This window comes from Berghia stephanieae, chromosome 3 (assembly GCF_034508935.2).
Source record: "Berghia stephanieae isolate SIO BIC M18660-M18661 chromosome 3, UCSD_Bste_1.3, whole genome shotgun sequence".
NCBI classification, from domain to species: Eukaryota; Metazoa; Mollusca; class Gastropoda; order Nudibranchia; family Aeolidiidae; genus Berghia; species Berghia stephanieae.
The window spans coordinates 23,760,747-23,775,746 of NC_088362.1; the positions used below are offsets into that span (position 1 = coordinate 23,760,747).

At 36.0% G+C, this 15,000-nt stretch overlaps 1 protein-coding gene across 8 annotated transcripts in view; it reads right to left on the reverse strand.

Moving 5' to 3' along the window:
* LOC144967388 (protocadherin-23-like) overlaps positions 1–15,000 on the reverse strand; it is a 58,887-nt gene that overhangs the window by 32,759 nt on the left and 11,128 nt on the right. For all 8 annotated transcript variants that reach the window (XM_078904525.1, XM_078904526.1, XM_078904523.1 and 5 more), the window contains 5 exons: positions 11,146–11,240; positions 5,556–5,651; positions 4,590–4,717; positions 3,016–3,078; positions 556–642 (listed from right to left, as the gene is read on the reverse strand). In XM_078904525.1, coding sequence (XP_078760651.1) covers positions 556–642; positions 3,016–3,078; positions 4,590–4,717; positions 5,556–5,651; positions 11,146–11,173 — 402 coding nt within the window. In that variant the 5' untranslated portion in view covers positions 11,174–11,240. The remainder of the gene's footprint in view (positions 1–555; positions 643–3,015; positions 3,079–4,589; positions 4,718–5,555; positions 5,652–11,145; positions 11,241–15,000) is intronic.

Sequence of the window (15,000 nt, forward strand, 5' to 3'; positions counted from 1 at the left end):
GCTTTTAGCCATGAAAAAAATTGTTTTGATATGAAAAGTTAAGATTTGGTTTCAAGGTACAATATCACTCGAAGTTTTAATTTTTACAATAACATAAAACCATTGTCGTTAAGTTAAATTTCATTAGCTGAAACCGACGTGAACATATAAGCAGGTCTGACATCCGAACCCACTTATGGGCCTAGTAGAACATTGTTGTTATGGAAAATATTTTGCGTCATTTTTTTTTTTAGATTTCCAATACAACAATGAGCCCATAAGGAATTGGATTATCAGACCTGCAAATAAGGGCACGCCGGCTGAACCCAATGAAATGATTGCCTTTTAATAAATAGACATTGACATCTCTCAGTTTTTAAAATTTCATTTGTTATTCGTTTTTTGTCTTTATTTTTGAGTGGGGTCGCTTGTTTGTTTATTTTGTTTTTGTTTGGTTTTTGTTTTGAGTTTTATTTTTGTCTTGCAACGCGCATCTTTTTCCTTATAATACCTCATTAATTTCAAACAGAGTGAATAATTGCATGATAATCGAAAAAGATAGAGATCAAATTTTACCTCTGCAATGTGGGCGATATAAGAATCGTTGATTGTTGGTGGAAAATCATCCAGAAAGTCCACCTGCACGGCGACTTCAATGGTTGTCTGTGAATGAAATCGTTTAAATGAAATACTGTGTCTAATGTTGAACATTCTTGGTCAAATACACTTAGACATCTATCTAGGTGTTTCAACGTACCTACAGTTTGTGTAAAAAGAACATGGCAGAATTATTGTGCGTTTTAAATTCTAAAGCATGTCTTTAAAAAAGACACACTTCTGTGGGCTTTGGACTGAATCAATGACTATTTGATATTTCACTATTATCTAAAATTGGCCATACCAAGACCGTATAGCATGTTTCTCTAATGTTCTTTGGACAACTTTGTACATTATTTCTTAAGAATCCAAGTTTTGTGTTGGCCTTTTTACAAACTTCATCGATATGATGCTGCCAAGACATTTTGTTGTCAAAAAATAATCAAAGATATTCAGCTTTCTGCGTTGTCTCCAATTTTTCTTCGTCTATATAATAATCTGAAATCACTATTTTCGTTTGTTCCTGATACAAATTAGATGGCATTTCTGCGGTTGGAATTTCCAATGAAACAGTAACACACTATTTGCTTGAATGTCAACCTCTTGAAGACCTGAGATGCAAATTCCTCCCACCAAATCCAAGCATCAGTAACACACTGTATAGTCACCTGGAACAACTACAAAAGACATTTAATGTCTACGTCATAGCACAAGGCCGAAGGGCTAGAGCTCAGGTGGTCGCTGGTTCGGATAAGTAAGTACGGTTGGAATTCCATTTTCCGTTCTTTCTCCCATGATTGTAGACTGTCCAGGTATTCTTGAAGTATAATGCAACTTAGGATGTTTGAATTTCCCTATGTATAGAAATAGAAGATGTTAACACAGCAGTAATACTCTCATCATCATCATCATCATCATCATCATCATCATCATCATCATCATCATCATAATCATCATCATCATCATCATCATTGCTTTTTTCACCCTGGGTAAGGGTATAGGCCACAGACAAACAGTTTCCATCCTTCTCTATCCTGAGCTAACTTTTTTTTAACTCGTTCCATGTCTTATCACTTCTCTGCGTATCAGTTTCTTTCCTTTCGGCTTTGTCTGTTGTCCTTCATAAATTCTGTCATTGCAGAAACTCTTCGGTCGCCCAAGCTAAAAAAAAAGGATTGGATTTGTCCGTCTGTGTTTCTGTAACAATGGTTTTTACGGAAGGGATGTTAACCCTTCGACAACCCCCAACCCGGAGGACCGGATGACTCAAAAAGGTGGAGTCACACCCCGCTGGCTTGGCATTGGGCTATTCTTGCACCCTCTCAGTTGAGGGACCCCGGACACCGCATGGGGGACTACTCTCATAGTGAGAGCTAAAACGAAAGAAAAAAAAAAAGAATAAACCAGGAAACAGTTATCCGATGTTTACAAAAGCATAACCGACAGTATGGCTGGGCTACAATTTTATTCGAGTCGCGTTTGTAACATGATATGTAAGGGACATCATCAATACAAACATTCAGATTATATACAATATAGAGTAAAACATGGATTGTCTCTCTTAAAATCATTACAATTCTTCCATTCCATAAAAAACGTGGGCTTTTTTATATAGCAATATCCACTCAACGTGCCTAAAGAGCTTTACAAGGGGTCCCTAGTCCCTAGCCAACAGCACCACTAAAAATTAGGCGATATCAAATTTTTTTGGACAGGTACTCATTTTACACCTGAGTACGGTGAAATAATATCAGTAAAGAGCTGTTTCCAAGAACTCAACTAAGCGTCACTCGGGACTCGAACCTAGGACCTTCCGATCCGAAGGCGAGTGTCATACCGCTAGACCACATAGCCGCACAAGGGCTACGAATATCATCCAATTCGTGTTCAATCCAGATAGAGTTATTAATTCAATTACGTCCATGTTTTTACGTCAATTTTCTCGTATCTGAATAATCATGTTCTTAATTTCCTAAAACAAAATCATCACAATTCATTTTGAATTAAATTCAATAGGGAAGAAAAGTGTGACGTCAATAAAACCTGATAAAACTACTCTTGCGAGGGACTGAATAAATACATTGCGAAATTGATCTTCTGGTTTCAGAGTGATGGCATCTTATTTTCTAGTCTAATCATATTATGCTGGTCCGTGATAAAAACCATCTATCTTCGCTCTTTTAAGCCCCGTAATCCTTAGAACCTGATTATACACCCTTCTATTAAAATAGTTATTCCATCTTATGATTCAAAATGTAAACTATTCATTAGTATTCATCTGAAAGACTGGTTACATACACACTTCCAACGAATTTGGAACCAAAAAAATAGAAGTGTGACGTCACGACTTTTCTTCCCTATTGGGATTTCAGTTGATGTTGTCGAGGTGAATCTCTGAATAAAACAATCTCTTAAAATTCTATTTATAAAATCTCAAACCTGACTTGTGTCTTTGCATCTAATTTGGAACTCAAGTCCATTTGCTGCCAAACTACACAGATCCTGAAATAAAAAAAATAGCTAAAACAATAAACCTGTCACGGCTCCATTTCAATCTAGGCAATTTTATTAGGTCTGGTCATAAATAAAACAATCTGACGTTGATATTGAACGACTAGCAAGGTCAATAGATATGAAATATTTTTTTTAAAGCATCGGCTTTTATATAGAGCACTATCCATTAAACGTGTTCAAAGCGCTTTAAAAAGGGTTCCTCGCCAACAGCAACACGTCTGGCCGACAGCAACAAGTAACATATAGAACGAGACATGTCGCCTGTTAGGCGATATTACATTTTTTTCGGACTGACACAACACTATTAACGGCCATTTTATACTCAATTTCATACCCGAGGACAGTGAGGTAATGTGAGTAAAGAGAATTTCCCAAGAACTCAATAAGGCGCCGAGGGATGCTCGAACTCAGGACTCTCGGATGAGAAAGCGAGTGTCATACCACAAGACCACATTGCAGCACAATAATTGGATATTGGACATATTTTTGTCTGCCGAATACTCTTTTTGGATGTGATAATACACCGTGCACAGAAAAAATGCGGCCATTACAGAAAAGTAAAGAAGTAGTTTGTTGTAGAGTCAAAATCACCATTATTCTACACATCCCTAGAAATAGTAACGCGTAAAGATATCAAGATTAAAATAATAATCTGTGACGTCAGATTATCAAGCGTTTCAACATATAATTAGACTTTGGAAATGATGAGGTTGCTCCTCCTCCTTCTCCTCCTCCTCCTCCTCCTCCTCCTCCTCCTCCTCCCTCTTCTTCTTCTTCTTCTTCTTCTTCTTCTTCTTCTTCTTCTTCTTCTTCTTCTTCTTCTTCTTCTTCTTCTTCTTCAAGAATTCACCCAAGCAGGCAAACTGCTATAAGTTTGAAAAATTTCCCGTACAATTTTATAAGATGACAACTTTGACACCCAGGTTCATTCCCAATAACATTTAACCACTGGATCTACACATTAATAATACAAAAATAAAAGAACTGTTGCTGCTTGAAAGTCGAAGGAAAAAATAACGATAGTTGCAATTTATCTCAATTCCATTTTATCAATGTTCTACAACTGTCTGCATTTCAACAATGATCTACTACAGTCTACATTTTATTAATGCTCAACTATATTCTAAATTTTATCAATTATCTACTATAGTCTACATTTGATCAATGTTCGACTATACTCTGCATTTTATTCTATTAAATATTCTATCAATTTCACACCTTTTAAAAATATTTATTGTTACATTTTAATTCATATTTCCTTAAAAAGGAGCATTCAATATTCTGTCCCATCATTGTTTTTGTTTATCCACATTCATTAACTACGCCATTCTCACATTCTCTCATTCGTCCATCGTATTTTGTTGATAAAGGAGAGACCCGAAACGTCCACGGTATCTGTCTTTGTTCAATAAATGAAGCCTTCTTTTCAATACTTATCGATATATTTAAATAAAAGAATGAAAAAAGTCTTGGAACTGATTTCCAGCTAGAAAACCCACCTGATTCTTTTCCCCATCTAAGTCAAAGGGTTGCGTCAAATACAAGCTGTCGTTGGCATAGAACACGTTGTGAATTATTTGTGAATTGGAAATAATTTCTATGTCATGGCCGATATTCCACAGCAATCCTGGCAAGAATGTAAACAAAAAAAAAAAAAAACAACTTAGACGAGAAGTGCAGATTTTTGACGATGTTTAAAAACAATTCCAGAGACAAAACTGGACGAGCCGAATCCATCATTGGCCTTTTCATCATTATATCAATGATAACAATGATAATAATAATAATAATAATAATAATAATAATAATAATAATAATAATAATAATAACAATAATATAATATAATAATAATAATAATAATAATAATAATAATAATAATAATAATAATAATAAATATATAATAATAATAATAAAAAAATAATAATAATAATAATAATAATAATAATAATAATAATAATATGATGATGATGATGATGATGATGATGATTATGATGATAACGACGACGACGACGATGTTGGTGGTGGTGATGATGATGATGATGATGATGATGATGATGATGATGATGATGATGATGATGATGATGATGATGGTGATGATGATGGTGATGATGATGATAAAGAGGAGCAGGAGGTAGAAGAGAAGAAGGAGGCAAAAGAGGAGAAGTAGGAGAGGGAGGAGGAGGAAGGGGAGCAGGAGAAGGAGAAGGCGGAGGAGGAGGAGATGAAGATGTGAGGGAGGGGAATCGCGAGGGAGGGTAGGGAGGAGGAGGAGGAGGAGGAGCATTAGGAGGAGGAGGAGGAGGAGGAGGAGGAGGAGGAGGAGGAGGAGGAGGAGGAGGATAGGGAGAAAGATGAGGTGAAATCAGTAACTCTTATAATAGGTAGAATGAGTGAAGTATAATTGTGCAGCAAGGAGAGTGGACAATAATGAGAATAAACAGGTATAGATAATGATAACACCCTACCAGCCGCTTGTCTCTCTGTCAATTTCAAGACCTTGAACCCGGGTACATCATCCAAACATCCACACGTCACCAATGATGGTAACATCGACCAAAGAACTGATGGTTTTAAAAAAAGGACCAATTAATCTACCAATACATAAAACAACTAATTTCATCATCATAATCATTATCACTATCATCATCATCATCATCATCATCATCATCATCATCATCATCATCATAATCATCATCATCATCATCATACTCCTCACCACCTTGATGACAACCACGATAACCCTCCCCCCTTTCATCTTCTCCACCTAATCCTCCCCCTGCTCTTCCTTTTTCTCTTCCTCCTCCTCCCCTTCGCCTCCTCGTCGCCCTCCTCCTCCTCTTCCTCTTCCTCCTCCACCGTCTCCTCCTCCTCCTCCTCCTCCTCTTCCTCACCATCTTCCTCCTCCTTCTCCTTCTCTCCCTTATCTTCCTTCTTCTCTTCCTCCTCATCCTCCCTATCCTCCTCTTCTTCCTCCTCCCTTCTTCCCCTTCTCCCTCCCCCTCCTCTCCTTGCTCCTCTTCCTCCTCCCCCTTCTCCTGCTTCTCCTCCTTCTCCTCCTCCTCTTCCTCTCCCTCTTTCTCTTCTTCCTCCTCCAATTTGCCAAAGTCCTGAATAGTTTTAAGAACTACCTTCCTTCACAAGATCTATTTAGTCATGCGAATCGTTCTGTAGCTGAGCATATTAGTTTTCTCGAATTTTCGATGCAGAAGTTTGATCACAATATCACCCCCTACCCCCCCCCCCCCCCCACCCCACCCCCAACTTCACCATCAAAACAATCACGAAAACCCAAAACCCATTTCATCATTATGACAATGTGCATCTGACAAAACTCGTGTCCAATGAACCGTGACCAAAGGTAGTTAGTTTGTCAATTTAACGTCCACACATATCGATGATAAGAACTGCTGACCTTACCCAGGTGTGTACTGGGTGGACACACACTCTTGTTGATGGTATTCACTGGACACAGGGGTTGACACTAGCCCAAGGCTATTGCATGTTCAAAAATTATGTTTCCCCTGTCGGCAAAAATACCTCTAACTTTTTGACGTTGTATTTACCACGGATTGTAGGCTCTTCGATGTTTTCAACTTTGAACTTATATTGTGTCTTGTCACATTACATCGGTGTTCTGGGGGAATGGTTTGGGTTTATTTGATGGTCTAATCGTGCGGCTATTATTATTATTATTATTATTATTATTATTATTATTATTATTATTATTATTATTATTATTATTATTATTATTATTATTATTATTATTATTATTATTATTATTATTATTATTATTATTATTATTATTATTATTATTATTATTATTATTACTGTATTTATTATTATTATATTATTATTATTATTATTTATTATTATATATTATTATTATGTTTTTATTATTATTGTTGTTGTTGTTATTGTTGTTGTTGATGTTGTTATTATTATTTATACCGCGCCTATACAAAACAGCTCAAGGCGCCTTTTCAATACAAATATCAATGCTACAATTATGAAAACCGCAAAACATTCTCAAGACGTTCATATCATGAAAAATAATATATAAAACAGAAACTTGTTTTAATCTATCAAATATTTACTAATAAAATAAGTCGTAATATTTGATTTAAAAATAGCTTCCAACTTGACATTGACTTTGTATGTCATTCCATTCATCTCGTCCTAACACCATTTTGACAAGATGAGTTACATTAGGGACCGCCTGAGAGGATTTTACAGTTTCCAATTTATCTACGTAACGTCGTATCTGACCGTAGCTTTCGTTAACTCGTGACCCGAGACTTACTTAAAATATTACGTCATTATACAAGGACAGGATCATCAAAGAAAATGAAAATTAGCGACGGATAATAAATGTAGTAGAGTGCGTTTCAAAATACACGATCACACGTTTAGACCCGTTTCTCTCAAATTGCCGTGTCGTGTATTGATAGAATGCGCTTGGCCAAGGAGTTCACAACATTGCACTCTTCCACTTTGGTCAGAAAGCTTTTTTTGCTTTATAAGTAACCCGTCGTGTCAATTAAGTATTTTGTCCAATTGAACTAAATCTGACCTGTGTAGTACTACGAACAATTCGTAAAAATACGATTTTTTTGGCTTCAGCTACAGAAGTGCATAGGTCTCTTTGACTCAATAAATCTTGTTGAGAAGGAAAGTCTAGCTTCTTTGAACCTATATTCAGGACTTTGGAGCATTTTTGGATCATGCTGATTGGAAATTGTTTATTTCTTAAGCTATTTAAAGTGAATTGTTATTCTTTTACCCTTGGAAACTACGAATTTTTGAAATTTCAAGTAGGCAGCTTTGAACTAAATAGACAAATAAGTTAGGGTTATAACCAAACCTGCCTCCTACTACTCCTAAAGATAGTATGCAGATGACGTCACTCAGGCCTTTGTTATTGTTTTTGCCATCTGCGTTTGTGAGTTGTTCTCACTAAACTGTATTAACCAGACTATAGATAGAATGCGCTTGGCCAAGGAGTTCACAACATTGCCATCCGGAAGTATAACGGACCAACACACAAACTCTGTGTAACCATGAACTTTTATAGTCTGGTTAATACAGTTTAGTGAGAACAACTCGCAAACGCGGATGGCAAAAACAATAACAAAGGCCTGTATGACGTCATCTGCATACTATCTATAGATGATAGTTTGCGCTTGGCTAAGAAGTTCACAACATTGCCATCCGGAAGTATAACGGACCAAAACACAAGACTGTGTGTAACCATGAACTTTTATAGTTGAGCTTTCTTTTAGAGGTATTTTTTTTCCATAGCGCAATATCCACTAAACGTGCTCAAAGAGCTTTTACATGGGGCCCCTGGCCAACAGCAACACTTAACATGTAGGACGGGACATTTTTACATTTTTTTAGTCTGGTTTAGACAGTTGAGTGAGAATTACTCATAAACGCGGATGGCAAAAAACAATAACAAAGACCTGAGTGAAGTCAACTTCATTCTATTTATTGTCACGAATCGTTGTATACAGTATTAGTATTAGATTTTACTAGACCTGTAGCCATCGTTAACTTTAGTCTGACATTAAAACAGTAACCATCGTAAATATATAGCCTGACCGTAGCCATCATTAACCTATAGCCTGACACTGACCAAAAATGACGTCAAAATGCCAGTCTTTGGCCACAAAAGAAAACAAATCGTGAGTTTTATTCAATAGTTCAACCAATGGCACCACTTGTTTCCATGAGCACTACTAACGACAACTCACTAGGCGGTGCGAAAACCAAATAATGACGTCAAACTGCCAGTCCTTTTGGATTTCAGTGTCAGGCTATAACTTAACGATGGCTACGGCCTGACACTGAACAAAAAAATGACGTCAAAAGACAAGTTTTTGGCCACAAAAATAGTGAGTTGTATTCAAGAGTTCAACCAATGGGATTACTTGTTTCCTTGAGCTCTACTAACGACAACTCACTAGACGCTGCACAAATCTTTAAAATGACGTCAAACTGTAAGTCCTAGTGGGTTTTAGCGTCGCCATCGTTAACTTATAGCAAAGAGTGTGTAGGGTAACGTAGTTACCAAGAGCTCTCACTTCTCTTAACCGCAATGCTATTGTCGCGTGCCAGGCGAGACAGCGAGGTGGGTGTGCTCCGCGTGTATCATGCGCGCAAGGCTTACTGATACAATGAAGAAAATACGAGTAGAAGACGGAAGATGCTTGGCTTCACCAAAAGCGGGAAGTGAGAGCTCTTGGTAACATAACAATCGTTACCAACACGCTCTTTGCTTATAGCCTGACACTGACCAAAAAATGACGTCGAAAGACAAGCCTTTGACCACAAAAGAAAACAAATCGTGAGTTGTATTCAATAGGTCAACCAATGGAATCACTTGTTTCCCGCGATTGTAGTGTTTTCCTATAACACCTACAAACACTTAAATACTCCAAAGGGATATGCCAGAACCCTATTCGTAGATTTTTCGAGTACATTCAAGACCATCCAGCTTCACCTACTAATCTCTAAACTATTGTCCATGGGTCCCTCCATTGCACTCTGGGTACTGGGATTCTATACAGAACGAACACAATTCGTCACCCTCACGGATGATGAGAACAACAAAGTTGAATCCTCTACCCTTACACCAACATTGGAGCACCCTAAGGAACTATTCTTGCTCCAACACTTTTCGTGATACACACAAATGACTGAAAAAGCGGCACAAGTAATGTAAATATTTTAAAGTATGCGGACGAAACCGCCATTCAGGCCAGATGGTGTATTGAATTATTAGAGCGAAATTTAAAGATTTGTTGAATGGTGTGATAATGACTACCTGGAACTTAAGATAAGAAAACTAAAGAAATGAGATTTGATTTTAAGAAAGAAGGTAACATAAATGAAAATATATTATTAAAAATGAAAATGTAGAGGGTAGAAGAGTATAAATATCTCGGTATAATTGTCAATGAAAGCTTAGACTGGACAACTCATTCATGCAAAGTACTTAATAAGATGAAGACAAGATTATTCATGATGAGGAGACTGTACTCCATAAATGTTGACAAGCAAAGCGACGAGTTCCACCTCGGTACAACGAAATTACAATAAGCCAGAGGAGTAACAAACTAATACACATGACAACCAAAAGACCAAGGTATTATTTTAATTCATTTTCACCATCAGCAATACGAAACTTAAGGATTATTTTTATTACATTAAATTTGAAAGATACTATATTCGCTCTAAAATCTATTTATTTATGCATGTTTACATGGTGCTATATCTACATTATTTATTATTCATTTATTCATTCAAATTCCATGCTTTGCTTTTACTTTTTATCAACATGTGTTGACTGCTGTGTGCAATCCTTTCTAATCTATTTTCAAAACTCTTTACATTACAAAATCTATTATTACAACTACTGTTCTACTTTCATATCCGATTTGTATAGCTTTACTTATATCTACTGCATATTTTATGATAATTTAATATATTTGATGTTTATTTTGTTTTAAATTAGCTACGTATTATCTAGTTCACGACAGTGTATACATCTGTGCTAATATAACGATGAATGATGTGTAACATTATGATAATTTCCGTTCAGGATCAATAAAGTAATTTATATCTTATCTTATGTAACATTGAAAGTTTCATGAATAAATTCTGCACGTTAAATGCTGTCATCAAGCACATCATGGCCTCGGTTTTGGTCTAGTGATATCTAGAATTTATTTTATTTTATTTTATTTTCGTTTTTATATTCGTTTGATTCGTCTCTTTGTTTAAAATTTGTTTTGATTTGTTTTTTTTTTGTTGTTGTGTTTTTTATTTTGGTTCGGAGTTGTTTTTTATTTGTTTGTTGTTGTTTGTTTATTTTGGGTTTTATTTGGGGATTTTTAAGGGGGGGGGGGGTTATAGTTTTTAAAATTCTTGGCTTTGAGAAATAACGTCATTTAATAAGGTACCCATTCACATCTGAATAACATTAGGGGATTAGCGCTTGCTATCATTGTCACCCATAAGAAAATTGACAATACTCGTTGTTGCTTGACTTACCAATGACCACAAAGCTTGACCTCGCCATTTCATATAACTAGAGCTTTCTGGACGCCTTACATTTGCTGACCTCTGACCTTGACTGGCAGCCAAATCTGTAAAAAAAAAATCACAAAAAATACAATGAAATAAAATATTATAACTACTACGGGGATCATGATAGCTCAGTTGGTATGGCATTCGCTTTTCATGCAAAAGGACAGAGATCGATCCCGGGTGCAGTCGAGAGTTTTTTTTCTGATCCCCCCAGTCCACCCAGCAGTGATTGGGTAGCTGGGTCTGTCAGATCTGGCGGAAAGTATTTTGCGATAGACTAGCGTCCTATCCAAGGGATAGCAAGCAATTGCTATTGACCGGTTCACGCTATAGAAACCGGGATAAACTTCGGTTCCACAGGCCTAATGGCTCTGAAGGACCACTTACTTATACTAAACTACTACTATAATAATAATAATAATAATAATAATAATAATAATAATAATAATAATAATAATAATATAATAATAATAATAATAATAATAATATGGTTTTTATATAGCGCCTTACTCCGTATATCAACGTTCAAAGCGCTTAACAGTAACGTGGCTACTTTCACTCAAACATGCAATGTGAAAAAAAGCAATATAATTCTATAGTGCTACCTATTAAAAAGAAACGTTTTAAGATGTTTTTAAAATAAATCTGCATCATTACAACATCATTACATAATGTCATTACTACAGACGCAATTGGACAAATGGACTGTCAGGACTGTTGTGTGTGTGCATCAGATACGTGCTTAGCAGTCCTGTTTCTATATTGTAAAACGGACAATAGCAGTTGCTTGCAACCCTTTGGATAGGACGCCGTTCTATCACAACGAACTTTCCGCCAGATTTAGCATACCCTGCTACCCGAACAATGCTGGATGGACAGGGAAGTCTGAAGAAAATCTCGACAGCACCGGCGGAATCGATCTCAGTCCCTTTGCGTGTGAAGCAACTGAGATATGTGGACCCCTTATAACAGAGCTTTTAAAAAAAGAAAATAATAATAAACTTGAGCTTTTATATAGGGCAATATATCCACTAAACCTGCTCAAAGCGCTTTACAAAGGCTCCATGTCCAACAGCAACACTTAACATGTAGAACGAGACATGACACCTGTTAGGCGAGATTACATTTTTTTCCGACAGAGACAACGCTGTTAACGGCCAGGTATTCATTTTACACCTGAGTACGGTGAGAGAATGTGAGTAAAGAGCCTTCTCCAAGGACTCAACTATGCGCCGAGGGAGGCTCGAACCCAGGACCTTCCGATCCGAAAGCGAGAGTCATACCACTAGATCACATAGCCCCATGATGTTATTGAGGTCTATAGTTGATGTGAAGCAAGAGGTTGCTGTTTGGCAATCTTTTGAGATCGTTGTTGAGTGTAATAGGATTCAATAGTCTGAAGTCACGTCCGCCTAGCAACGAGCAGCTTGGTTTTAAACAAAGAAAATCGGTACTTTTTATTCTTCATGCTGGCTAGAACCTTTTCACATGTCATGTGATTAGAATGTATAAAAGTCAAAACATGATCAGATTTATAACGTTTTTCTTCTCTGGATATACTTTATGCTCGTCGGAAAATTATTTCATCAGGGCGTCGACCATTTTCCCGATAGTTTAGAACCAGTTGCTAAGTTACTATGCGTCATAACAAGGGAAGTGTGACTGTTGAAGGTTATTGGCAATGAGGTGACTGGGCGCCATATTGTTTAGGCCGACATAACAATTGCGTGACATGATAAGTCACAATTGAGGGAAATCCTAAAGCAATGCATAATCTTTATGGCACGGAATTTTTTACAACAGAAGACCTACCAATTAATTATCTCTGTCGTCTGTCTGGAATTTAATAATGTATTTATGTCTTATTGTTTTTTGTTTTTTTTTTTGTTTTTTTGTTTTTTTTTTTGTTGTTTGCTGAAGAAGAGTTTTGAGCCCGAAACGTTCCGTGTTTGGTATCTTGTTATTTTTGAAGCTGTTATATTCATGTTTATTTATTACTTTTTACAGTCTACAGCTTCTAGCAGCCTAGTATCACCTTAAATTCTCCTCATCAAACCGCCTCCTTCAAGAGCTTTTTTGGCTTCCTGTTGAAAAGCAAATAATTTATAAAATTGCTACCTGGTTTTATAAATCTTTACTAAATGGGCCCCCGTTGTATTATGAACAATGTTTTAAAGGTAAATACTCTAACAAGAACCTTGAGATGGAGTGATGATAAGCTCAAATTGGTGAGGACAAAGGTACTTCGCAATGTTGGCACTCAATCAATTCTATTTGCCGCCTTTCAATGTGTGAATTCCCTACAAGCATTCCTTAGGTCATCCTTATCCCTTCAAGTTGAAAAAAAAATCTCAACTTAAAACCAATTTGTTTCAAATGTAATAACTGATGATCTGTTTGTTTTTTAAAAAAATGTATTTCTATATTTCAATTGATGTCATTGTAAAGCGCTTGGTGCCTGTTTAGACGGGGTAAAGCGCTATAATAATATATGCTATTATTATTATTATTATTATTATTATTATTATTATTATTATTATTATTATTATTATTATTATTATTATTATTATTATTATTATTATTATATTTATTATTATTATTATTATTATTATTATTATTATTATTATTATTATTATTATTATTATTATTATTATTATTATATTATTATATTATTATTATTAGCACTAATAAAGACAAACGCATTTATTCTTACAGACACTAGATAAGGCAGAGATTATCTAAGAGTGTCAACATCTCGAGACCCAATGCATAATGACCTCAAAGTTGAATGACCTGTGATCTATGACTCAACAGTTCACCGAATATCCTGTTCTCAAATAATATTGTGTAAAAAAATCACCAAGCTCTAACCGTGTCTGTAAATTGAATGCAGTTGGCGTCACTCGGCTCTTTGTTATTGATCTTTTTACCGCCAACTGCGTGATTAGTTCTCACTAAGTTTTCTCAAACAAACTATCAACTTTTAAAGTTACTCAAAGTTTTGGGTTTCGGTGAGACTGGATTGGCGGTTGTAACATGTGATTATTTTACATAAGAAATACATCCATATAGATAGAATGAAATTGACGTCACTAACGTCTTTGTTATGGTTTTTATGCCATCCATGTTTATAAGTAATTCTCACTAAACTGTATTAACCAGACTATAAACGTCCAAGGTTACACATAGTTTTGTGTGTTGGTCCCTTATATTTCCGGATGGCAGTGTTGTGAGTTTCTTAACTCAAGCGCACAGCATTTATATCAAAGTTGAATGATCCGATAAAACACACAGATCTGTTAAAATTATATGACCGATACAATATTTTCCATAGCTTCACAATATATCGGTTATCCTATGTCATTATCAAGTATTCTTCATTCATTAACATTTCAAAAGAAAATTTGATATTTTTGAGCTTTTGTATAGAGCATATCCTCTGAATGTGCTCAAATCGCTTTACAAAGGGTCCTTGACCAGTTGCAACACGTAACATGTAGAACGAGAAATGACGGCTGTAAGGCGATATCACAATTTTTCCGACAGAGACAATGCTGTTGACAGCCAGGTACTCATTTTACACCTGAGTACGGTGAGAGGTATGTGAGTAAAGAGTCTTTTCCAAGGACTCAACTATGCGCCGAGCGAGGCTCGAACCCAGGACCTTCCGATCCGAAAGCGAGTGTCATTCAATGACCCCCCATCCCCTTCAATCAAGACCTGCTATTATTGGCAAGTAATAAAATGTATTTTGTTTACAAATGTCTCGAGTTGTCAGCAGCAAAGAACAATAAAATTCTTTCATTAATGAATGCCTTT